Here is a 27,515-nt window from a genome sequence, read left to right on the forward strand (position 1 = left end):
TGATATATTGAAGAGAATCACCTCTAATACACATGCTTATGAAAAGATTTTTAGGATGATCTGTACCCAACAAGGATTTGTATTAGGTCTGTGAAATATTGTCTTTTGGACTGGCACAAGAATACTTGATTTGAGTTATTTAGCCACACTTTGCCTTCAGCAAATATTGACCCTACTGCTATTTGAATACTACACTAGTCAATATTGCATTTTCCATACAATTTTGATTCATTGTGCAGCACTACCCATCACTCAGTTGTGTTTACAGAGACAACATATGCATGGAAACACAATTGTGTAGCCCTTAGTTGAAACAATGAGGGTGTTTGATGCTGTATTATATGTTATATATCATTCTCCCTCTTTGCACTCCACTCCAATTGTGAATTGTGCAGAGCCAAAATCTCAGTCCGCTGATTTCCCCTTACCCCGGTTTATTCCCCACACGTAATTCTAGCCGGACTCATCTGTGTTTTCCGTTTTCACCTGCCCACAACTCACTCTCATACATCACCGGCCGAGAGGGTGATGCACTCCGCTGCACAGAAACTTCCAGAGTGCACACATGAGCCGGGCAATAAGAGGCACAGAGAGAGAAGGATGAAAACTTAGATTTTTCCCTGGAATGATACATTCATCTGTCGGTACAATTACATATAAATGTAGAAACTGCAGGCTTCATCACACTGTGAGGTTTTGATTTAGGAACCTCATTTTTTCATAATGCAGATTAGGTTTTCATCTACAGTCCAATTCCGAGTAGAATCATTAAAGTTTCATTGCCAACAAATCAGTATAATAAATGCATATTACTAAAGGGATATAGTGAACATATTTTACTCTCCGGGCCATTTCTACTGAGACCTAAAATATGTTACTTCGTCTTCCACATGAACACTGATGCAAAATAAAGGTAGATCTCACCTGAATATGCAGCTTTATTTCCTGTATTTATGAATTGCTTGAAGGTTATGCTACAACTTCTGTATCTAATTAGTATCATGCAATTGTAAAATAACAGAAAATTAGATTATCTTTTTTCAATAGATTTTCTGCAGAATTTCAGCTGCTTTCTTTGAATCATGGAGGGGAGTAATGACTCGTGGGAAATACAGGAATATGTTGCCCTTACTGCACAGCTTTGCAAACCACATATTTAGAAAAAAACTGTTGTTGAGTCATATTAAAAAAAGAAAATGTCTTTTTTCCACAGCAGGCGGTGTAGGCACAGAGCCACCGCAGTGGATTTTCACTGACACACTTGCAACCCACTTCAAACTATTGCCAATCTCAAGGCTGCCAAAACCTTCTTATGTCAGTTTCTCCCACAATGCACTGCCATTTTGTTGGATTTAGGAGGGAAACGAGAACTCCACTGGACAGTGAACACTGAAATGCATGTCTGTGGTCTGACAGCAACAAACGCCTGAGATAAAAATATCAACTTCGCAGGACCAGTGCTGGAGAGTACTTTTACTCAAGTATACTATTTTGACATAGTTGTACTTTACTTGAGTATTTCCATTGTTTGCTACAATATACTGTACTTGTTCTCTGTATAACAAATACTTTTTTTCTCCACTACAATGATTTGACACTCATAAAGTAGTAGCATTTTAAATATAATACCACGTAATAGCTTATATGACATAATGCAGTACCAATATTCAAAACCTTGTATCGTTGCATTTAGCTGATATAACTTATTTTCTGAAGTGCTTTGACAAAAAATTCATTCAAATATGTCATCTGTGGAAGCCGTAGTACTGTAAAAAGCACGACCAATCATCTGAGCCGGCCCGGCTAAAATAACTGGATGGCCTACCTGCCTGTCAGCTTTTCATCTGTGCACAATTTTATCTCGTGCCCTCATTGGTCATGTGCGCGTTCGTGTGTGTTGGAGGAGGGGCTCTGTAAGGAAGTGGCAGATTTTTTCCGACTGTGTATTTTCAAATTCTAGCGCACTCGAGCTGGTTTCTCCAAAATTACCTACACCACCTTTAAGTAACATTTTGCAATCAGGACTTTTACTTGCAATGGAGTATTTTAAGACCATAGTATGTGTACTTAACCTTAGTAGGTTAACAGCACTTCTCCTAACATAATTCACTGTACTGAATGGCAGTGGGGTGACACTTCATAAAATTGCTGCATGCCAACACTCCTGGGAATTTTCTCAAGGACCCTGGACACAGCTGAGAGCCACTGCATAAATTACGGTTCCCTTTGCTCTGCTTGATCGCAGCTACACGCGCGCACACGCACACACACTAGGCAACACACACGCGCACACATCCTCCTCCTCCTCAGGATCGGCTCTCGGTTGGTCCAGTCTTTATGCTCCCGTGTGCTGGTTGTGTGAATCCCTATTGGAGCTATTAGGACGACGACAATGATGACAATGAAGACACACACAGGGGCTGAAACACATGACCGCTATCGATCCCAGATCAACGGGAGTGTGTGCTGTGTTGTTTTCTGCGCGGATCCGTAACAACTTCTGAGGTTAAGAATCGGCTATTTTCGGATTTTCCGCGGATTTTTTCATTTAACCTATAAATGGATGTTCCTCAAAGGGAAAATCTGAGTTGAGGTGTTTCAGGGGTGTGTGTGTGAGTCGTTTAACGGACCGTCGTGTTGCGTAAAGCTCTCGTGCTGCCAGTTTTGGAGAGTTGGAAAGCGAAGGGCTCCTCTTTGGATAGGATGAACAACTCAAAGAACCAAATGGTAAGATTCTGTTTCAAAAAGATTCAATGGAGTTTATGCTTGTGATGAAATGGAAAATGAAAGTCAGATGTACAGGTCGCACTTTGGGTTAATTTGTCACCATCAGATCACGCAGGCTGACAGATTTGGAGACATTGGATCAACTATTGACTGTTTCAAGTCTACTCCGTTAACATGTTGTTTATTTTTGTTTGGAAAGACGCTACTGAAAACTCCGACATTTTAAAGTTGACGTGTTTATCTCTTAGGTGCATTCTTGGTTTGAACTAATGAAGACCTGTTTTAAATCCATCACATATGATGATTCATTCGTCTTATAGCTACATTTAGCAGCCGATGTTATCAGTACAGTTCCAACTTTTAGAATCTGTTCACACTTATCGCTGACAATCTGTTAATTAATAATGGATGAACCCGTTTTAAATGTGAATTTACCAGGCGAAAGTTGTTTAATTGTTGCGTAATATATGTGCCAAATTGCAGAGTGGTACCTACAGATTTGGAAAATATGTTATGTCATATTCTTCAAGTAAGGATTTGCACTGATAATCACATTTTGTTTTAAAACGCATGATTTTTCAACGCAGTCTGGTTGTCCCAAATTGTCCATGATTGGCAGGTGTGCCCTTTTACATCAGGGGACAGGCACATTCCTGTGGGACCACTGACCCACTTCAATAATGACACCTATTGATTGTGCTCCTTTTTGTTTGCCACCTTAAATAACTCACTCTCTTAGTGCTATGACAGTGGGTTGCTGGTTTCATTACTAGAGGGAGAGTTGCCTTCAATTGCATGTTGTCTGACTGCACATATCACCCGGCCTGCAGGGTTGGAACAATGTGACACTGTGGGATATTGCTGCAATAATGACGTACATCTCCCAGTCACCCCCTGTCCCCTCTCTTGTGAGTACATCTTTCCTGAACGCCTTGAATTGGCAGCACAAAAATAGCTACACTTAAACTGAAGACTGCAGAAGAGAAGACCTTTCCATGTGGGATTATTATGCATTTAATTGCATTTACAGTATACCACAGCAATAGATTGGTTTTCACATGTTTAGCTCAGTCGGTCATCATGCAGTCATATTTCTATTTCAAGAAGCAGTTTACACATGCACGCCAAACCACAGAAAAGTGCTGAAAAGAAATGACAGCTACCAAAACATATTTACCTCAACACATTAAACCCTTAAGAACAGTGGTTAGATATCCTGAGTGTGTGTGACAAGCAGTTCACTTTCTCAGTTTGATCACATTTGCGGGACCACTTCCTATAATCAACTTTTCTAAGATCTTTGAAACTCTACCCATGCGCAGATTAGCTAAACTGGCTGCATCTCTGTCCGTTGATTGCCTTCCCTTTCCTTAATGACAGGCTGCTTCCTGATGTGAGAGAGAGCGCTGGCTGAGATTTAAGCCTCATGTTGATTTAAAAGGTCATCTGCATCAGCATCAGTCAGAGATTGAACAAGTAAGACAGATGTGATCTTTCCACTCCTGCACTTCTGTGTGTGTGTGGTGCATGGGGATCTCAGAGTGTGTGTGTGTGTGTGTGTGTGTGTTCATGTTTGCCCTACCACTGTGACAACCACAGCTGATCATTAGTAGTGAAAAGGTCACTGTTGTAACGATGCTCCTCCTCAGTGAGACAATATCATCGTCAACATCGTCTTCCCGATGCTTTTTAATGCAGCTTTTACTGTATTCATAATATGCTGTAGTTAAACCGGTCTTGTTTTACGGTAAATGCATTTCCGCTTGTGCTTTTCATTGCGTTTGCAATTATACAAGTAAGGAGAAGAGTCAGCATCCTGTGTCAGTTCGCTGGCCAAGGAATCCTCCGGCCCGTAGCGATCAATAAGCACTTACTGCAGAGAAGCTTTCTGCAGCAAAGTCTCTGTCCGTCCACCTAGATTTCTGTCTTTCTCCACATATCTATCTGGAGAGGCATCTCGAGTGTCTCCTCTGCTTGTATCTGTCTCCTCCTCCTCCTCCTCCTCCTCTTCCCTCCACAGCCTTGCTCACCTCTGCAGTCACGTGTGTTTTCACCTCGCTCTGCCCTGCTCTTTGCCGCTGTGTGTTTGCAGCAAAGGTCATTCTGTTTGCTCTACTGATATTGTCCATTTCTATTTTTTCCCCGGAGCCAGCTGCTGGGACTGAGATAGGTAGGGCTTCCTCAGCCTAGGGAACACAGGAGGAACTGGAAGTCATTACTCCGAGTACTGCACACCATGACGGCAGCTGTGCAGGAGGAGGGAATTGGATTTTGTTTTGTGTGTGTGTCCTTGAACCAGTTGTCTAGGACTAGTGTGAAAAATGAGCCACTTATACCTTGCCTCCTTATCGCCCACCCAATTATAGATCCTTCAACTAACAACTATTCATACACTCTCTTCCCCTCATTGGCGGTTTCTAAATATGTCTCTTCCAGCTTTAGTCCTCCTCTTCTTCTTTCAGCTTCTAGCTTCAACTACAGAAAGCCAGTTCAAATCTCTTCCTGACATGCCGCGGCAGAGCTCTCTCAGTAATGCTCTGTCCTAGTACTCTCCTTTCAGAAGCAAGTGTTGTGGCAGGCTGAGTTCTCGATGGGTTTGTCCTGGCATGAGTGCCTAAAAACTGAAAGAGAAGAGACGGAGTCCAAAGAAGGAGTGTGTCGCAGAGAGAGGACAAATCTGTGTGTTAATGGGACAGCCTGTGTTTTTATGCAGGCTTTACTCTATTAATCAACCTCCCATTAGAGCTGCTCGAGTATGGCAAAAATCATAATCTCGATTATTTGGGTCAATAATTGTAATTGCGATTATTAAATGCGATTATTCATTGACTTTGAAAACATCCATTTAATGTACTTTAAAACAAATACAAATAATAATTTGAACTTTTTAACTGTTGAATTATTCATTCAGGGTAATCAACTGAAAAACCAATATAAAATAAATTATACATTCATGTCTACATTTAAATACACTGAACAAAAATATAAATGCAACACTTTTGTTTTTGCTCCCATTTTTCATGAGATGAACTCAAAGATCTAAAACATTTTCTATTTACACAAAATAACCATTTCTCTCAAATATTGTTCACAAATCTGAAAGAATCTGTGATAGTGAGCGCTTCTCCTTTGCCGAGATAATCCATCCCACCTCACAGGTGTGGCATATCAAGATGCTGATTAGACAGCATGATTATTGCACAGGTGTGCCTTAGGCTGGCCACAATAAAAGGCCACTCTGAAACGTGCATTTTTGCTTTATTGGGGGGGTCTGGGGGGGTAGGATTAGGGTTAGGGGTAAGGTTAGGGTTAGGGTTAGGGTAATGTTGTGAATCGAGTGGCCCATGGTGGTGGTGGGGTTATGGTATGGGCAGGCGTATGTAATGGACGACGAACACAGGCCACTCGATTCACAACATAACCCTAACCCTAACCCTACCCCTCACACTAGATACTGACTGGTTTTCGGACCCCCCCAGACCCCCCAAATAAAGCAAAACTGCACGTTTCAGAGTGGCCTTTTATTGTGGCCAGCCTAAGGCACACCTGTGCAATAATCATGCTGTCTAATCAGCATCTTGATATGCCACACCTGTGAGGTGGGATAGATTATCTCGGCAAAGGAGAAGTGCTCACTATCACAGATTGTTTCTGATTTGTGAACAATATTTGAGAGAAATGGTTATTTTATGTAAATAGAAAATGTTTTAGATCTTTGAGTTCATCTCATGAAAAATGGGAGCAAAAACAAAAGTGTTGCATTTATATTTTTGTTCAGTGTAAATAATATCAAAAATAATAAATACCAATAAACAAGATTAACAAACATGTTGCAGTGCACTGTCACAACCTGAAAACTCCTTAACATATAGCCAACATTTTGGTAAAACTTATTCAACATATTCCACTCACTCCACTGGGTCAATAATTGATATCACGATTATTAAAAACGATTATCCATTTACTTTGAAAACATCAATTTATTGGAGAAAAAACATTTGAACAGTATGTTTTTAATAGTTGATTACCCCGAACTTTAAGTTTAAATAATAATAAAATAATCGTTTTATTTCGATTACGTTGTTTTCGTAATCGTTGCAAGCCCTAATCGTGATCGCGATAAAAATAAGATTAATTGAGGGCATCCAACAACATTGTCTCAAACCCCAACCTTGTTCTGACCAGTGAATGGGAATCGTGGCCATCAAAGATAGGCGGAGATACAGGGAACTTAATAAAGTACATGCCTTAATGTTCCAAAAGGTCTATATTTTACTGCCTGTGCTGCAGCACCTCTTTTCACCCTCTGTCTGAAACCAGAGCCCAGTCTGCTCTGATCGGTTAGCTGTGCGGCTCTGTTGTGATTGGTCAACCGCTTAGAGATGTCCCGTACACCTTGTATCACGTACAAGGTGTTGGAGCGCTATCCAATAGAAGTGTGAGTGTTACATAGTGATGTAACAGAAGTAAACAAAGGAGTCAAATGGAGGCGTTGCAGGCAGGGGGGAGGGCCGGGTGTTTGGGAGACAAACTTCATCTGGAGACAACACAGTGAGTTTAGCCTTTGCAGACCATTTACATGCACAAAAACCAATATAACACTACAGGAAAGGGACAACTCCAAAAAGCTTAATAGGGCCCCTTTAACATGGGCCTTCCCTTTTATCTTGTCATATATTCCGTTGTTGATTTTACAACTGGAGCCTCTAATGTAAGAAATGTGCAACTTGATCTAAAAATAAATTATTATTGTATCGTAACGTTTTCATGGCGTATCCTTATGATGCTGAATTGGCTGGCTGAGGACAGGAGTTTGATGGCAAACAGAGGACAGGTAAACAGACAGGCGGACCATTAGAGAGGAGTGATGGCCTGCCGATGCAGAGGGAGATTGTGAAGGGATTGATGGTTATGGAGGAGAGCGCTCTGTCCCGCGGACGGATAATCAGACAAGCGGCTAATGCAGAGCTGCTGGCAGCCGATCTCCATCAGAGCCTCGTCTATCTGTCATGTCTCCATGGCAGCAGATGCTGAGCTGTCACTCATTTATACGTTGCTGCTCGACAGGCTCCTGCTACCTGTTGTGTGTAAGTGAGCAAGTTATCCGCTTATTGCAACCACGCTGTCAATCCATGATTAGGTTATGTTTGTTTAGTGGAATTGCTCTTTTGAAGCCACTAAGTCTGTCCACATTCACAAACTGCATCTGTGGAAATATCTATCCTCCTCCCATGACCCCTATTACAAGCTGACAAGGCTGTGTAGAATCGATATTAATAATACCATAGACATAGCTTTCAAACTCCCTCACACACACATCCTCACACAGATCAGTCCACGATCACATGATGCGGCTCACATGAGACCGCACTGCTGGTTGGGGTTAAAGGATGCAGACAGAGGGATGTGTGTGATGGAGGACAGAGAATAGCTCATAGATTTAGCTTAGTAAGAGAATGTGAGAGGGGTGTGGTGCGAATCCATTTTCATTCCAACATGGTCTGCTGCTGTTCACAATGACACACATTTACTTTAGTGTGTGTGTGTGTGTGTGTGTGTGTGTGTGTGTGTGTGTGTGTGTGTGTGTGTGTGTGTGTGTGTGTGTGTGTGTGTGTGTGTGTGTGTGTGTGTGTGTGTGTGTGTGTGTGTGTGTGTGTGGTGTGTGTGTGTGTGTGTGTGTGTGTGGTGTGTGTGTGTGTGTGTGTGTGTGTGTGTGTGTGTGTGTGTGTGTGTGTGTGTGTGTGTGTGTGTGTGTGTGTGTGTGTGTGTGTGTGTGTGTGTGTGTGTGTGTGTGTGTGTTTTTTGTGAAGTAGAGCCTCCATAAATACCTCCACACTGAGCCGTGCCTGTCAGACCGCCGTCCTGCATTTGTTCCGCTCTGGAAAAACTTGACCGACATGGGCGGGTTCTGATATTTTTAGACCGACTGAGCCAGTATTTTTAAAGAATGCGTAACTCATGGAGGTCGATTTGTCTCAATATCGTTTGTGTGAATATGGCCACAGTCCTTGTATGCTGATCTGTGAATGTAAAGCATCTTTCACAAATGCAAATTCGAAAAAATTGTTTGCAAATTACAAAACGAATCTCCAAATATACAAATAAATAAAAAACCTGTCAATATATTAAATTGATTTACAAGTGAACACCTAATATTTGCCATACGACTGACAACCAGCTTGTATGTGTGGATTGGAAAGTTATTCATATTTATTTTAATCAAAATGTTTATAATTGACTATTTTGACCTACTTTTTAAAAATGTATTTCTTGGCTGTTTGAAACAGCATCTTAACCCACGAGGGACAGTGAACTACAGATCCACGACCAAATGAACATAATCAAAATAATTCATATTAACTACAGCTCAAAGAAAACGGCTGAAGATAATATCCAATAAATATTTTCTGTTGATCAAATTGATCAATGGTACCATGATCAGACGTGCTTCAAAATTGGCTGTGTAATGGCTTAAAGGTAGGAGTAATTTATTTCACAAACACTTTTTGTTATATTCCATGGAATGCTCTTAACATCCCGATAGCAATGAATACATTAAATGCTTTGACAATAAATACTTTAAAAAATCTGTGGAAGCCGTGGCGCTGTAAAAAGCACGACCAATCATCTGAGCCAGCCCGGCTAAAATAACTGGAAGGCCTACCTGCCTGTCAGCCTTCCATCTGTGCACAAACTTATCTCGTGCCCTCATTAGCCGCTTTCACACCAAGTACATTGCCGTACTTAGTGCCGACACTTAGTACCCCAGGGCACTAAGTATCGCGTTCACACCGGAATAAATTCCCTGAGGGAAAATTACGCAAATGAGCCGCTGACGTCACTTGGTCTTCTTCTGCTTTGGGTTTACTGGCAGGCCGCAAACAACTTCACGGCGTATACTGTCCCCCGGAGTCCCCGGAGTTGGGGACTGGCTTCAGTAGAAGCTGCTGGGACTCCCAGCAGCTTCTTGTTTTTGTGATGCCATAAGTTATTCTCTCTCCGTTGGTGTGCGGGGCTAATGCTAATGCTAATGCCACAAATACAATGGAAGCTTCACAAAACTTTTCAGAGTTTTACGGGGCGTGGTTTGCAATTCGCCCAGCCAATAGAAATTGGTACTTTTTTGGTACCACCTCTCTAGCAGGCACTAAAAATGGGGGTAAAAGTTCCCGGCACTAAGTACTCTTTTTGGTGTGAACGCGACATAAGGGGTACTAATGGAACTAAATGGGAAAAGTATGGGGGAAAAGTACAGGGTAAAAGTACTCCGGTGTGAACGCGCCCATGGGTCATGTGCGCGTTTGTGTGTGTTGGAGGAGGGGCTCTGTAAGGAAGTCTGAAGGAAGAGGCAGATTTCTTCCGGTTGTGTACTTTCAAATTCTAGCGCACTCGAGCTGGTTTCTCCAAAATTACCTACCCTACCTTTAAATGTGTTATAGGTTTTTAGGTTTATTTTCCTGTGTAGATGAATGTTTCTAATTCCCTCACGGTTGAGGAAAGACAAATGGTGATTGATTGCAATTGTGTAAAACAATGTGTGTTCTGTTCATGTCAGCCTTTTTATGGTGCATTCAATGTCGGCAGATACAGTAGAAGCTGTACATTGTTCTGCTGTAGATGAATAAATATGTCTTTATCTGTGCGGTATCAGTGTGTAGATATGTGATGGGGTTGTGAATGACAGAAGGTTGTGTATATGTAAATGTGGCTCCCAATTTGTTCTGGAGGACCGAGATAAGAACCACACACACACACACACACTCACTCACTCACATACACACATTGTCTGCAATTAATTACATTCTCTCTCTTCTCTGTTTGCTTCTCAAACTCACTTGCCCTTTCTCCCCCTAACGCATCCCCTCACTGTCTCTCTCACCCGTGCTTGTACACATCCTTGAATACATGTACAGTCCATACACACACAGGGGCTCAAAGGGTTAATGTGAACCATTAGTAACTAGAGCAGGCTGTAAGTGCTTTAAAGTGCCAGAAGGGTGTAACCAAAGTGACAGATTCAGGGACTGCGAGTGAATCTCACCTTACATGTGTTCCCCATGACAATAATATGACTGTCATTAATCAGGGCGTTGAAAAGAATACTGCTGTTTTATATCTCAGGTTTTAATTGATGGCAGAAATGAATAAATACCAAGGCTGTCAAGCTGTCCCTCAGATAAAGCAGTCTTACATTACAGATCAACTTTCAAGACTTTGTTTGATCTTGTTTTTGTCAAAATGAGGTTAGGACTATATTGATATCTAATGCAATGCAAATAAGAGGAAAACATTGAATATAGAGAATATAAATATCAGTACTTTTAAGTTTTTTATGTAAGACAACAGCAATTCAAAATAAAATGTGATATTAGCTAAGCGATTTAAAAAAGAAAAGAAACACTGCCTTTCATTAAGCATATTCAGGCAGTAGTCTATACAGTAATGAAACACATGACCACACACCACAGTTTAAACAAGCAATAAATAAACTCTGAGCTAACTGGAAATGCTCCATTTTAGTTTAATTGACTGATTTTAAATGCCATTTTCTTAATGTCTTTCATTTTTTGTAAAGCACTTTGAATTGCCTTGTGTTGAAAAGTGCTATATAAATAAACTTGCCTTGCCTAATGCACACTGGTAAGCTCACCCACAATACTTTATGAACATATGGGATCACCCTCGGAGTAACAAATCTAACAAATGAACCAAAGAAAGTGAAAACCATCAAGCAATCTGAGAGCCTTTCTTGACCTAGAGACCATAATGATAACCTGGAAGATTATTGTTTCACTCGACACTTGTTTCCCTTTGTATTGTGAGCCTTGTGAAGTGTTCATGTGCTTCGTAACTTTATTTAAACATGTTTCGTAACATTGTAATCCTACTATCATTATCACCATTTGTAATACACGTACCAGTTATCTTATTACGTCTTTTTCAATCTGACTGTAAGGGAATACAGTCCCATGACATGTTCTCCGTTACTCCCCAACCCTACGTACAGTAGACCCTCCCTCTGGTCGTCCCTCATCTGTCCCCGTCTTGTTGTCCTGAGGGCAGAAGGCTGAGGTCAGATCAGTCATATCCGCCGTTCTTCAACTCGGCTCAGAAGTCCTGCAGCTTCATGAATATTATAATTAACCGCCTTCTCTCACCGGTCGATAGTTATTCAAGGACAGAGATACACACCGCGTCACCGTGCCGCACCTCCTCCAACGGATCTCACGTGGGGGCAGCACATGTGATTATATATTCACATTTGGCCATATATTCTAAATAAGGCAACAGTAATGAATAATACAGAGCGATAAAAGCAGCTTCAACTGCTGAGCTTTTGGCTAGAAATGGGGCTTAAAGAGCACAGTGGATATAAGAGAGAGACAGACATACATTTACATGGATTACAAGAATTGATTAAGACAATAGAAGCTGTAAACAACTTTGTCTGATTGCTTTTATCTCGGAGCCAAGTTGCAATACACATAATTGAATTATGGAGAGAGGACATAGAGAGGTGGACACAAACACAGAAACATACTGACCATCTGCACGGTATAAACGCTTTGCTAGTGATGCTGCAAGATTGAAAAATAATGGCCTGAAGTATTGATATGGGAACTATGATCAGTTTCATGTTCAATCTAACATTTCCAGATAGATATGAAAATGTTATGAGGATGCCAAAACAGACAACAACAACAAACATTTAAAATCTCTTCCGCCTCCTTACAAGTTGTATGGCAGCTGGCTGGTTGGGCTGCACAAATTGGAATAAATAACAAAATTGCGACTATTTTGTCTTATATTGCAATTCTGAGATGATTTGCGTTAAATTAGGAAATGTTCATGTTGAATTATATTCACATTATCATGTAGAAATGTATTAAAATGGTCTTGGTAGACTTGAGGTCAGCACCACAGATATTTTGCTACACTAGATACTACACCAGTCCATTTTATGATTTAGCTTTTGATGCAGGCAAACAACAAAACCATTGGAAGTAGGATAGTTAGAAACAAGTTTTATCACATGGCAATCATATGTAAAGGGTGTATAAAAGCTCGTTGTGGCCCATCAATGCGAAGAGAAGTGTCCTTTAAATCATAATCTACCAAGTTTAAAAAGCATCTTGCAGTGTGAAAAAAGGCTAAAACTGAGAAGAGTGGCACTTTCAGATTGAACTGCATTAATAGGGTCTTAACCCCACATGCTCTGCACTTATCTTCACCTCTCTCTGTGTGTGTAGTGTGGCACACAGAGAGAGTGGGGGGAGGGGGGGAGACAATTTGGCAGCTTTAATGCTAGTTAGGCCGGCTGAGCTAATTAGCCCCGATTTCCTCATCCTGATTCAGACGGTCAGGAAAGCCTCGGATTACTGGGACCAACATTTTCTGTGTGCCACTGAAACGGTGTCAGGCTGTTGAAACTGTTCCTCAGCGGGGGGGGGGCTTTTATTTGCCGAAGTCAACTAACAAGAGCTTTGGAAATGTGTACCAGTGCGTTGCACAGCGAGTGGAAGGGCTTGTGGTGGTGAGATAACGGCAGCCTCCCCTCACCCCACTGACGATGAAAGGGAGCTTAATTGTACGGAGCCCAGCAGGGATGCTACTCTCTATCGGGGGGGGCTGTGGCTCTGTGACCTCTTGACCTCCCTTTGTCCCTTAAGCTGCTCCTCATCTGACATTTGTCTTTCCAGATATTCGCCCCGGTCTGTCAAAATGCAGTGTTTGTGCTGCAGGGTTTCATGTCAGTGTTGCCTTCAAGTGTCACTGGGAAAACTGCAAACCATATACACAACCAGGCATGTTGACACTGTTCATTGTTTTTGTATTATTTCATAGTTTGTTTTCAGTTTTTGTATGTAGTGATTTAATCATAATTAAAGTCATTATTTAAGGTACTTTTTATGCTTTTATTTTTAATGCAGCTTCATGCACATTGTGATTTGGGCTAGTATGTAATGGTAGACAGGTGGAGGTTGGATTCTGCAGCAAAAAAGGGCAATCGTTTTTTTTGCGGAAAAAGATGTCAAATTCATTGGATTGTTGGAATAAAAGGCACAAACTACATTGTTGCCTAGACATTGGATTTATCCCTGCAGCCTGTAGCAGTTGGAGTTGTGTGTTTTGTTGTATTTGTTTTTAGTTTAAGTACAAGTTACTGCTGCAAGTCACAGGCAGACATGTGAAAAAGCCTGCGAACATTTGGGCTGTACATATGGCGGAGATCGAATCTGAAGCCTGTCGTGTTCCCTCCCCTCCTCCCCTCCTCCCCTCCCTCCCCTCCTCCCCCACAACCACCAGAGGTGTGAGGTAGCTTGTCATACTGAGAGCTGTCAGTCAACATGACACATACGCACACAGAGAGGTTCTTGGAAGAGTCAAATTAGTTTATTTGATAAAAAAGTGTTGCGCCACGTACTCCACCCAGTCCCTCACAGAATAACACTCTCTTCAGACCGTCACTATATGTGCTAGAAAAAGACATGTAAATTCAGCCAAGAGTAGATTACAATGTCACATCATGTGTATCTTTTAATATCATTAAATCCACTTTACTCCATCTCCCCACTTAGTGACGCACCAGCAGACTGTTCTCATTGAGAGAGATCACAGCAGTCTTTGATCAGGAGCTCAGAAAGACCTGCTTCATACCCGTGCCTGTCCTAAACCCTCTTCCTCTGTACGGGCTTCTGGCTTACAGGAAAAGCCATCTAATCAGTTAATAATACAGTATCGACTGGTGTAATAGTCCGTGGCTGTGCTCCAGGCCTGCAGTGCACAACACCCTGCCAGTAAAGTTCACTGATGAAGTTACCGTACGTGTGTGATTCTTAATTCATTAAATGCCTCGTTCAGCTCCAGACAGTCGGCCAATTACTCTCATTAGGGATTCTCCATTACGGCTTGATTGGAAAAGGAAGCTGGAGACCGCTCTTGCCCTTCTCTGTCTCCTTTCTCATCAGAAGTCAGATTTCTGCACCTAAAAACGGCCAGAACAGCTAAAAAATGCACACGTTTAAAACAGAGTGCTGTTTCGGCCTGTTGTGGGGTTTTTCGCTACTGAAGAATGTAATATTGTGTTGTATTTGAACTCCACAAGTCAGGGTTGATTTACTCTCCAGTTCTTTGGAGTTGAGACCTTAAATGCAGCCCAGTTTGTTCCTTAAGAGGTGAGATGGAAGAGGAACAGGAGGGGGTCCTGCTGTTAACAGTGTGTGTGTGTGTGTGTGTGTGTGTGTGTGCTGTTGTTACTCATAATAAACTGCCCTGAAGTTGAAATGTATCCTTTTTTTCTAACCCACAGTTATTTATGAGTGTGCTCTGGAAACTGTGTGCGGTGTTTCATAAATCTATACACTCCAGACGTGTTAGTTATTCGCAGAGAGACCACACACAGTCATGCAGGAGATATACAGGTGCTCACACTCTTCCTGTTATTATCACCTACCATTATTTGCTGCTTCTCCCGGGTCCCACTCTGCTACTATATGATAATGCCGACCCGGTGTATTAGGCTGAGTGTGCAGAGCCGTGTAAGAGCCATCAAGCTTTAGTGAGCCCACGAATTGCTGAAGTGATCACTACTTGGCCGACTCTATGCTCCCTGTGCTCCCTCATAGCTCTAAACAATTTGTTTTATAGCCTAAAATGCACTCCTCTGTTGGTCTCCTTAGAGCCTTCGCCAAAAGAACAATGCACTTGCAACAGAAATGTGCACACACACAGATTCCCTTGCATGCACTTGTTAGCGTGCATATTCTGTCATATTCTCCTGCCTGTATAGAAAACACGATTTAGGACCCATGCATATTATTTCCCTCTTTAGCGCGTTATGCTCCGGCTCCGCCCTGGGTCCCAGCTGCACTGAAACACACTGGCTTTGTGTGAGAACAGCTGGCTGCAAAGTCATTTGGACACACGCTCGCACACAAGCACATGTGCACAAGCACTCACACAGTTTTCCAGGCAAGCGGAGCCAAAACAGTGTCTATTGTCAGCGGATAAATGTAAGATTATTGGTAAGACCATGGCTGAAACTCTAGAGGAACACCTCAATAATGACATCAGCATGTTGGCACCTACACCGGCACACAGGCACATGTTGCCATGTGAGAGTGTGTGTTAAGTCTGTCCTGGCACTGAACACACTGCTCTGAGGCCAGACTTGCTGTCGTAAAAGGCGAATTGAAACACTCCACCCAGTTACTGTTTCTCTCCCCCTTCCCTTCCTCCTCTCTTTCTGTCTTCCCTGACCAGTACCACACCAGTTCCCTTCACTGTTGTTGTGCCCAGCAGCAGCTGGACTCCCAGACACTGTAGGGACGTTGTTTGATGAATTAGATCATTGTTTTAGAGCGGGTTGCCTGTTTTCGCCCTGATATTCACGCAATGTGTTGGATCTCCATGGCCATGTCGTTGGGAGAAGTATTCAGCTTTTTCACTTCAATAAATCAAATACTCTGTTAACTTAAAGTCTGGCATTCAAAATGTAAAAAGTACTGGCATCCAAATATACTGAAGTACAACAAATAAAAGTACTATTTATGCAGAATGGCCATTTTAGAAATACATTTGATTATATATTTGGATTATAATCTTTGATGCATTCATTTGATCATAATCATTTACATTTTGGAGCCGATGAAGGAGCTGACTTTACTGACTCTGCACTGCCAGGCATCTTAATCTATAACATTATGATACAAAGATGTACATTTTATATTGATTTATATGAAACGGTAAAGTAAATAATCTTGTCAAATAAATGTAGTGATTTGAAAGTACAATGCTTCCAAATGTTAGTGGAGTAGAAGTATGAAGTAGGATCAAATGGAAATACTAAAGTAAAATACAAATACTTAAGTATAGAACTTAAGTACTTTACTGTCCAGCAATTTATTTTAATCTGTGCTTTTTTAAGTGTCTGAGGGCATGAGTGACTTTCTCCCCACACATCCCAGTAATTATCTCACAACTTCATCCATGCATTTATATTCTATCCATTCCTCCTCCCTCGTTCCTCTACTTGTATCTTCATTCTCACTTTTCATTTTCTCTCATCCTCTAACCCTCTCTCAGCTTATTTGCCATTGATTTTTTCTTTCTCTATCCTTTATCTCAACTCTTTCTTGCACTCTCAACCTCTCCATCCTCTGGGTGTGTGAGGGATAGGGAGGGAAAGTAGCGGAAGAGGTTGGAGAGGAAGGCGAGGCACATAGTTGTGGCTGGCTAATTGAAAGCCGGCAGTTTGGTCAGTGAAGTCCCGACGCATTGGGAGTGGTCAGGGTGTGTGTGTGTGTGTGGTGTGTGTGTGTGTGTGTGTGGTGTGTGTGTGTGTTGGGTGTGTGTGTGTGTGTTGTGTGTGTGTTGATGTAGTGTGTTGTGTTGTGTGTGGTGGTGTGTGTGTGATGTGTGTGTGTGTGTGTGTGGTGTGTGTGTGTGTGTGTTGTGTGTGTGTGTGTGTGTGTGTGTGATGTGTGTGTGTGTGTGTGTGGTGTGTGTGTGTGTGTGTGTGTGTGTGTGTGTGTGTGTGTGTGGTGTGTGTGTGTGTGTAAGTGGTGTGTGTGTGTGTGTGTGTGTGTGTGTGTGTGTGTGTGTGCTGTGTGGCCTGTGTGTGTGTGGTGTGTGGTGTGTGTGTGGTGTGGGTGTTGTGTGATGTGGTGTGAATGTGATGTGTGTGTGTGTGTGGTCGTGTGTGTGTGTGTGTGTGTGTGTGCTGTGTGGTGATGTGTGAGTAGTGTGTGTGGTGTGTGTGTGTGGTGTGTGTGTGTGTGTGCGGTGTGTGTGTGGTGTGTGTGTGTGCGTCTGTCCCTCCTCCGCGCTGTGGTCATGCCGATTGAGCCTGTGTGTGCGTGATTATGGCCAGACGTTACTCTGTGTCCGGGGGTGTGTGTTTCAGGGTGTAGGTTTGAGTCCTGGTTGTTGGTTCTCTACAGTTGATCCTCTTGTCTAAACCTGGCCTGGGGGGGTGTGGCTGTCGACCTCTTCACTCATCATCTCTCTCAACCACGGCTTATGTTCCAGCAATCCAGCTGCAGCCAGATTGAAAAGAAGAACAACACTCATATTCAGCAAATAAGAAAAGGTGGCACTGGTTTTATAGGGGAATAGAGGAACTAGCCTTTATGCTGGAGGATGCATTTCAGAGCAACGTTTAAAGAGATGGTATGGAATGCAGTCCGTAAGCGTGTGCCGGAAATTAACATTGTATCACTTCCTTTTTCTCTAAGTCAACAGCTTCTGAACGTGTTTTTGTTTAGAGGCAGGGCCGTCCCTGGCCAACATGAGGTCCCACGCAAAGTTATATGATGAGGCCCTTATCATTTTCGGCTCAGTTGAGGCCCCCTCCGCAAGGTGAGGCCCCACGCAGTCTGCATGATCGGCCTGTAGGGAGGGACGGCCCTGTTTAGAGGCCTAGAAAAAGGTCAGCTGTTAACACAAGCTGAGGAAAAGAAATACCCCACTGATGAACGTCTGAAGCTTCTATGTGTCTCAAAAACGACGTTTGCTTACAAGTGACTAAATGAGACCACTAAACGTCATCACTCCAAACAATTAGCCGCCTTTAGCTTAGCGATGGCGACGTGGAGCCTTGTGACCATGATGTTGTTCCTTTATAGCCTCACGTTAGCTTTTTACTAAGTCATAAAGTGGTGGTAATATGTGGAGATTATCCTGCTGAACAAAACATGTACTGTAAGCATCACAAAGCTTATTTTCTGCAATGTACCGAAATCCAATTGAACAATCGGATTGCTTTTTGTCGAGTGAACCCTAGCAACACTCATCCCTGCACCACCCTATTGTACACAGCCGGCATACATCCTCATTTGTGTGTTAAACCTCACCCTGTGGACCGAGCCCGAGCTGCAGCCGTCTGGTCTGCTCAGGGATAGAGGTCAGAGGTCGAGGGGTCAGTGTGCAGTACAGGAAAGCCTACTCATGCAGAACAACACATCGTAAACAAGCCATTACACACCATCTGCAGCGGCGTCAAATCCCCAAACCAGCATGTGTGTGTGTGTGTGTGTGTTTGTGTAGCTGTGTGTGTTGGTGGTGTCACTGAGATCACACCCAAAGACACACAAGTGAGGATCAACACACACAGACAGACGGGGACAGAGAGATGACAGGAAGTGACCATCTGGTCTCCACTGAGGCATCAAATGACCTGCTGAAAGGTTACATTGGCATTATGTGCTGTGTGTCATACAGAGGGGGTTAGAACATGTATTGGTGTGTGAAGCGGGGCTGGGCATTATAGCCACAATCATACATCCTGATAGACGGCGTTTATCACAATATAGCAGGTGTTCTGTAAATTAGAGAAGTAAATGGTGTAGAATAGATTATGAATTAACCACAGTTTAACACCCATTTTTATGTGTGAATTAAATACTTGATAAGGTCCTGGATTGTTATGAACCTCAGTGCAAAATTAACATAATAGTTTAAAGAGAAAATACAGAGAAATAAATACATATTTCCAGTTATGCACTGGCAATAGTTTGATTTGACTACACTTGGGTATTTCCATAAGCAGAATGTTTGGGTTCAGGCACGCAGATTTGAAAACATTTGCTGAACAGATTAAGGAAACCCTGCACACTGCTGTTGAACGATACTCACAATTTACTTTAACCAAAATGTGGGAAGTGGACTGTACTTCTGGTGTACTGCAGCTTAAAGTTTGGAGAAGCTTGTGACCAAAAGGTTGCCAGCTGGAGTGTTTATCACATGAATAATGATAATTAAAACTGCCTCTTTCTGAGAGTTCAAGTTAATATCTGGTGTTATTTTGTTCCATAACATCTTGACGTACGGTTCCATCAGGATATAATCCAATGGAAGACATGTTTATATTGGATAATCGCTCAGCCCTAATTCAAATATCACTATTGACTATTACTGCTTCATACAATTATGCTTTACTTGTGTTTTCTTGCTTGACGACACCTAAGCATGTGGACATGTATTGCTCTGTGATTATGGACCGACCTACTCCACCGTCTGTATCTAACTAGAAAACGTAAGAAGAACAGCTGGGTATGCGGTTACTGTCCTTAAACATCATGCTAGGAATCTGTATTCGGTCATATCCATCTTTCAAAGTTAATTGCCGGCAAGTAATTAAGAAATATTCCGTCTTTAGCCGTTACTGTCAAGTTTGGAAAGTCGCTATCTCTCCCAATTATTTCCACGCCTGCTCATTTACATTTACTGCATGCTTCTTTACCTCGGCAGCAGATTTGCTGATAATGAACCCATCGCCTCTCTCTCTGATGCCAAACACTCTCTCTTCATTTCCTGATGGCCTCCTCTCTTTTGCCAACACTTTTTATACTTTCCCATCATTATTGTCTTCTCTTGAAAGTCCAGCACCTGATACCACCTTACACACCATTCCTTCTTCCTTTTCTCCCGACTGCCTCTCACACTCAGACCTTGCGCCCTGTCAGCCCACGTCTCCTTTTATTCTTCTATTTTCCTCGAGTCTCCTCTTGTTTTCTAAGACAGCACCGCCTCACCTCTGTGTTGCTGCTTGATACCCAGCATGCACTGCAGCTCCAATCCACCCTTCCTTCACCCTGTCTCTGTCTGCCGTCCACACTGAGAGACAAGCAGCCCTTCTGGCAATGCCCACTGGTCAAACACCTGCCACTCTTTACACACTAAGGAGATCAATGTGACCACATCTGCAAGGTTATAGTTATATATGCCTGTGTGATAGATAATGGAAGGAAAATGGGTTCATCCTCTATTCTAGACATTTGTGTTGCCTATTGTTACTTATTGTATTCATATTTTTTTGTTATATATTTTGTGTTGACATTTTGCAGCAGACAATTAGACAGTGTTTTTTCAAGACATAGTAATTGTACATCTTACATTTGAGTGTCCGAAATGCCTTTTTTTACACAAAGATCAAATAAAAACAGTAAAAAGTACGAACATTAGGGAGTGATCAGGACTCCATAGTAAAATCATACGTTTGTAAAAAATTAAATCTGGCCTATGAGGTTTTACGAAATCAGTCCACTTTCTCCATCGTGACACAAATAGTTCCAGTTTGTGATTGACAGATGATGTTATCTTCTCCATTTTGTAAATATCCATTGTAATATCCATCCATGCGTTTAAAGTTTGGCTATCTGGTGATAACCACCTCCTTGTAAGAGCTTTTTTACTTGCCACCAGCAACAGATTTAATAAATATTTGTCTTTTTTTTGTTCATTCTTCAGGTATGAGTCCAAAAAACAAAGTCTTACTCTCCATGGGCACATGACCTTTGAAAATAACTTGTAAGGCATTATGTACGTCTTACAAGTTAGAACTAGTCCCCCACTTCAAGTATCTTGGAGTCATATTGGACTCGAACTTGACTTTTAAGAAACATATTAAGAAAGTATCCAATACCATTATATTCAACTTGCTAAATTTTAAACAAATTCGACCTTTCTTAACTGTCAATGCTGCAAAGTCATACCTCCACTATGATTCTATCTGTTGGAGAAAATACAAGTTGTCTCCTCTTTATGGGTTGTTTTAATGTGCGACTCTGCACTGTGTATGACCTTGCAGCTGCCTCTTCTAATGATAGGAGGAGGCAGGGCATTTCAGGTTGTTGATATTTATGAGAAGAAACATACTTGTTGTCTCCTAAATACCTCACTTCTATGAGGCGTGAAGGAAGTACGTGACTCTTTCCAGAAGACGTCACAGATGTCCCCGTCACCTTTCCGACACCTGCGGATGATATTAGCGCCACCTTGATTTACGACTTTGTTGTTATCTCTGTATTTTGGACTATATAAGCCTGATGTTTTGTCCTGCTCCGTTGAGCAACATACCCCATGTGTGTGAGTTAAACCATATGTATGTGATTTAAAGTGGACCTATCATGCAAAATGCACTTTTGTACGTCTTTTATACATGAATATGTGTCCCCGGTGTGTCAGGGAACTCACCAAGTGTCAGAAAATACAACCCTCTCTCTTTTCCTTCATACCCAAATCTCTAAAAACGGGGCTGCAAAGGATTTGATCCAGACTGATCCAGATTTGAAATTGTTCTGACGTCAGAAACGGGGTGCTCCGCCTATATGGGCAACTCTCCACCTATCAGGGGAATTTGCGTGGCATGGTAACAGCATGGTAACATGACGCTCATGCCTCGCCCCCCTCCTTTGCAAAGGGGCGTGGTCAGCTGCAGCTCATTTGCCACAGAATCAGCCCTTGTGAAGACAGGGCTGGAATAGAGCGAAATGAGGCATGGCTAAAATGCATGATCTGTTTGGTATTTAAAAAAAACAAAAAAACTTCACAGACATGTTTTATATAGGTATGGCCCTATAATATATGTTTCAAATATAGCATGATAGGTCCACTTTAACTCTGCTCCTTCTTGCAAGAATAAATGATTATTGATTCTCAACCTGGTGGCGAGTGATATTTTACTAACACTATCCCACATTGAATACTATTTGACAAACTGGTCGTTTGCTTGTACCACAAATCTTAAACCCATAGAACAGCTGAACAAGAGAGCTATCAAGGTGTTTGACAGAAAGCCTTATTCATACCACCACTGTACCATCCTTGAAAAACACAATTTCTTGAGTTTTGACCATTTTAAGTCTTTTAAAAGTATGTGTTTTTTTTATAAATGTTTACATGGACTGCCCCCCCCCTCCCTTAGTGGAATTCATCCACAAAAAAGACACGGGACGCTGCACTAGGTCAGAAACCAGAGGAGACTGTGAAGCCCACCGCAGACGGACCACTTTTGGACAAAATGTCCTCTCCGTTAAAGGCAGCTCATTGTGGAATAGCCTCCCAACTGAGACACGGGATTGTCCCACTCTCAATAGCTTCAAAGGTCAACTCAAAGAAGGGTTGAGAAACAAACAGACGTGCAATCACCGCTAAATGCACTTTAACACAGGGGAGTCTCCTCTTGCACTTTATGTATCTCTTGTATCTCCTCTTGCACTTAATATGTCGTTGCTGCTATATTGTACTGCCATGTGGTAAATACTTGTGTGTGCTGCTCTTGCTCTTTTGCATATCATATTTATTTTTTGCTATGTCTACAAATGTCATGTTCTTATATGTTGTATGTCAGGGATATTACGTTTGGAAATTAGCTCAAAGCTAAAATCCGGCATATTTACACTTGAAGCATTATTTGTCTAAAGTGTTCATTAATGTCCCTGTTCAAATAAACGATTACATAAAATAAATGTATGTCTCTCCAAAAGACCTCAATAACAGGGCAGTCCCAGACAACATGATAATGATTTGCATTTGAATTTCCACATTTTCTCCAGCCGTCTGGGGAGGTGCCACCATAATGAGACTTCTGAGAGAGTCTTATCAAATATATTTTCAGGCTTTTCCAATAAAACTCCCTCCAGTTGTGTGAACTGGTACATTTCCACTGATATTTCAATATTGTTGTCCTACTGTATGTGTATTAATCTTTTACTTTGCCGCCTGTGACTGGTTGTGTCAGATTGTTAGTGCTCTGTTAACCCGACACGCAGCCGGACGTGTGGATTAGAGTCAGATTCAGGCGCTCGTCTTCTATTCTGAGATTCCCCAGAAGGAGAAGCCTGTTAATTTAGCTGCTATAAATACAGGACCTCCTCCTAGCAGGTCACTCCCAGACCTGCTGCATGAAGCTGGACTGTGCTGACAGCTCCGTGTGCGTGCGCTTCATAATGGATAGCCTCCAACTCAGTGGGGCATGGCTTGTGGTGCCACAGTGACATTTGGACACAGCCAGAGCTGGCTTTCTCGTTTCTTTCTTTATCCTTAATTTTCAATTTTGTTTATGTTTAGCGCTTTTTACTGGAGGCTTTATGAAAAATATACACCAATATAGTTCATGAAAGACTGAAAAACAGCTGATCTTGACATTTGAGATTTTTTTCTACAAATGTAATATACTTGATGTCATAGTAATTCATTTCAACATTTCATTTGTTATCATTATTATTGTCAATTAATCAACTCATCAAAAATGTAATAGTAGTCGTATATTTCTTTATATGCATTGTTATATTGCATACACTAGATATCCATCATTTCATTGATAATATGAATATATTTGCTATATCTTCTTATCTTTAATTCAAGTGCAATGCCTTGTTTACATACAAAACGATTTCCCAATTTGTGATCAATAAATTATACTTACCTTATCTCATCTAAACAAACGGTGTATTAGATATAAAGACCCTCTTAGAATATCAGTTAAGTATTCACTGCATACAAATCAACATACATGTCTGCTTTGAATGTGAATGACTAATTCTCTCTCGCGGAAACAGACACTTGAATGAATGAAAAACAACTCGGCCAATAAACTCTCATAAACAAACTTGATCTGTAAAATAAATGCTCCACTTTGCAGACATCCAGCAGTTATCTGCCATCCATCTCTGTTCAGACGCTGTAATTCTGTCTCCTTTGTCCCGCAGTCAAGAATATAATTGGTTTTCTGTCAGTGAAAGTTTTTTTTAATGGCAGGCTTATTTGTGTAGCTACATTGTGTTCAACAGCCACAGTTTACATTTTACACGACTCTAGACTGATCATTATCTTCATCAGTATAAGTACCCTCAATCATGCTCTCATTTGGTCTGATAATTCCTCACTCTGGCTGTGTTGCTGTGGAGAAATCTGTTATGTTGTATGCATGCCAGACATATTACTAACAATGTGTTTAGGTTTGAAAGAATAGTTTTAAAGAGGACATGTGTGGCTTCATTTCAAGTTCACATGTGTTTGTTCTGCGTCTCCTGGGACATGTCTCCATGCTTTAATGTTCAAAAAGCACTTTATTTTTCTCGTACTGCCTGTGCTGCAGCACCTCTTTTCACCCTCTGTCTGAAACCAGAGCCTAGTCTGTTCTGATTGGTTAGCTGGCCGGCTCTGTTGTGATTGGTCAACCGCATAGAGATGTCCCGCCCTTAGCTTATCACATACAATGTGTTGGAGAGCTAGCCAATAGAAGCGCAAGAGTTACACAGAGATTTTTACCTTTGCAAACCATTTACATGCACAAAAACCTATACAACACACTAGAGGAAAGGGACAACTGCAAAAGCACAACAGGGCCCCTTTAATGTGTGATTTTCTGCTCTTAGCGTTCATCTCCATGCGGAGCGAGTGTGGTTATATTCCAAGAAGTAAGTTCCAACACTTTGGTTAATCAGAGACAACACAAGAGAAGAGCACTGTGTCAAGGCGAAAAATCTGCTTCCAAATGTGGACTTTAATGTGCAAACTGCATGCATTTCTCTCCCACTGCGCCTCTGTGGGACAAAGAGATGGACTGGTGCTAACAAAGGGACAGGTAGAAAGAAGAAAGGGGGTCTGAGGGAGAAGAAAGGAAAGCCGATGGAGGAGGGTGAAGTGGAACGGATGGAGAGAGAAGGCGGAAGAAAATGAGCACTGAAAGTATAAAAGCTTAAATCAAAAGAATAATTCCTAAGAATCAGGCAGAGACATAGAGTGAGAGGAGAGGGAGAGATTAGAGGTAGAGAATGTGCATTTATCAGCTTGTTATCGTATCACTGAAGACGAGGAGGAGCACACACACTCCAGCGGTAGGGCAGATGCTGCGCGGCATTTGATCATTTGCTCATTATAATCACAAAGTAACAGACCCTGAAAGACGACCATGCTGATCAATATTCCTGAGCTTGAGGCAATGAATGTGCAAATGAACAATTCAAAAGCTTGAGGAAGAGCAAAGGCACCAACACTCAAGGTCAACTTGGCTCTGCTTCTGCTTGGACTTTGTTTGATTCTTGGATCCCTTTCGTGCTCTCTCATCCCTCTCAGCTCTCATGTTGCTGTCTACTGTTTTGAGTTCAAGCATACAGTGTGTGTGCTCTGCTGGCAGACTGAAGAGGGGCTTAGAGATTTGTTTAAACTCTGGACAGAGTTCCCAGAGGCAGAGCCAGACCGCTTGAGGAACCTTTACAGTCTGCATGTGTTTAGGTTTGTGAGTGTGTGCATGTGTCTACACCAAGCATACAGAGTGTAATCTGCCCCACATAAGCCAGGTCAAATTTAGTTTAATCATATGTTATCCTTCCCTTTGAGAAAGCAGTTCGATGAAAGGGACCGCGGCTAGATGTGTGAGCCTGGAGTCTCTCATTTGGGCTGCAGACGTTCATGTTCTACAGCTTCATTTTGTATTCTCGCACTTGAGATGTGCCGCTCCCTGTGTGTGTGTGTGTGTGTGTGTGTGTGTGTGTGTGTGTGTGTGTGTGTGTGTGTGTGTGTGTGTGTGTGTGTGTGTGTGTGTGTGTGTGTGTGTGTGTGTGTGTGTGTGTGTGTGTGTGTGTGTGTGTGGTGTGTGTGTGTGTGTGTGTGTGTGTGTGTGTGTGTGTGTGTGTGTGTGTGTGTGTGTGTGTGTGTGTGTGTGTGTGTGTGTGTGTGTGTGTGTGTGTGTGTGTGTGTGTGTGTGTGTGTGTGTGTGTGTGTGTGTGTGTGTGTGTGTGTGTGTGTGTGTGTAGTTGGTACTAAATGATTCAGCATCTATGAGTCTGCTCAGCGAGGGTGGGCTCCTGGGTGAGAGGGCAAAAGGCCATGTGTTTGAATACTGTCCATAACACAACTGACACACCCACGCACACACACACACACACACGCACCTCTGAACACAGAGTCCTGAGTGCTTTCCGAGACACACCTCACTAATGTATCCCGGAGAAACCTGTAATGTACTCCAGTCTCAGAAAGAGCGAGAAGTCATGCCTATACTCCCATTGCACTTCTCTTATTATGTCTTTCTCCGTTGGCCAAACACATTGACATCAATCCATCATTTACATTTCTTTACGATTGCTTGATTTTGAAAACAGTGCTGTGTGTAGTGTTTTGCAAAAAGTGTGCTTAGATCTGGTATTAGTTTTTGCTCCCTAAATGTCATATAGTTGTGCTTTGTGACATTTAAGTGTGTATGTAATTGATATTAACCCTCACTTTCCCCCCCCTTCTCCACCATCTCTCTTCCTTGCAGGACAGCGACATCCAGAAAAAGATTGACCATGAGATCCGGATGCGGGACGGGGCCTGCAAGCTGCTGGCCGCCTGCTCTCAGAAGGACCAGGCGCTGGAGGCGTCCAAGAGCCTGCAGACCTGCAGCACTCGCATCATGGCCTACATGACGGAGCTGCAGAGGATGAAGGAGGCGCAGATCATGCAGAAGGTCACGCGGAGGTCGTCGGATGCAGGGCCGATGGACGACAGACACCCGTGCAAGGGAAAAGTAGCCATCTCAGGCGAGTAAACCTTACCTTCAAGGTCACCTATTTTGCAAAATCCACTTGTTCATGTCTCTTATACATCAACATGTGTCCCCTCTTCAGGAACAAAGATTCTCTCTTTTTGATCCATTTCTATAAAAACCTGTCTGAAAATGAGCTGATCAGATTTTGGCCACTTTATGATGTCATAATGATGTTTTGGCTTGGTAACCATTAGCCAATCAGCAACCAAGGTACCCCCCCCCCCCCCCCCTCCCTATCACCTGAATCTCCTCCAAGAGCACCATTGAGTTCTTTGTAACCAAATATCTCTCAGAGGGGCGTGGGGAGGGGCTCCTTATTTTCATCTAAAGTAACAGACAGAGAATCAGCACTTTTGAAACAGGGCTGAAACAGAGGGGATTATGGGATGCTGCAATGATCTGTTTGGTGTTTCAGCCAATCAGAGACATGTTCTGTATATATCTGAGACCTATAATATATTGATGAAAAACA

The 27,515-nt window shown here is 42.2% G+C and overlaps 1 protein-coding gene across 5 annotated transcripts in view; it reads left to right on the top strand.

Annotated features, from left to right (window-relative positions):
• Nucleotides 1-27,515, top strand: part of rtkn (rhotekin) — a 79,914-nt gene that overhangs the window by 40,942 nt on the left and 11,457 nt on the right. For 4 of the 5 annotated variants that reach the window (XM_034238446.1, XM_034238447.1, XM_034238445.1 and 1 more), the window contains exon 2: nt 26,774-27,035. In XM_034238446.1, the coding sequence (XP_034094337.1) occupies nt 26,774-27,035 (262 nt within the window). Of the gene's footprint in view, nt 1-2,300; nt 2,728-26,773; nt 27,036-27,515 lie in introns of those variants that run through there. The other variant, XM_034238444.1, reaches the window with a different exon arrangement.

Source organism: Gymnodraco acuticeps, unplaced genomic scaffold (genome assembly GCF_902827175.1).
Source record: "Gymnodraco acuticeps unplaced genomic scaffold, fGymAcu1.1, whole genome shotgun sequence".
Taxonomy (NCBI): Eukaryota; Metazoa; Chordata; class Actinopteri; order Perciformes; family Bathydraconidae; genus Gymnodraco; species Gymnodraco acuticeps.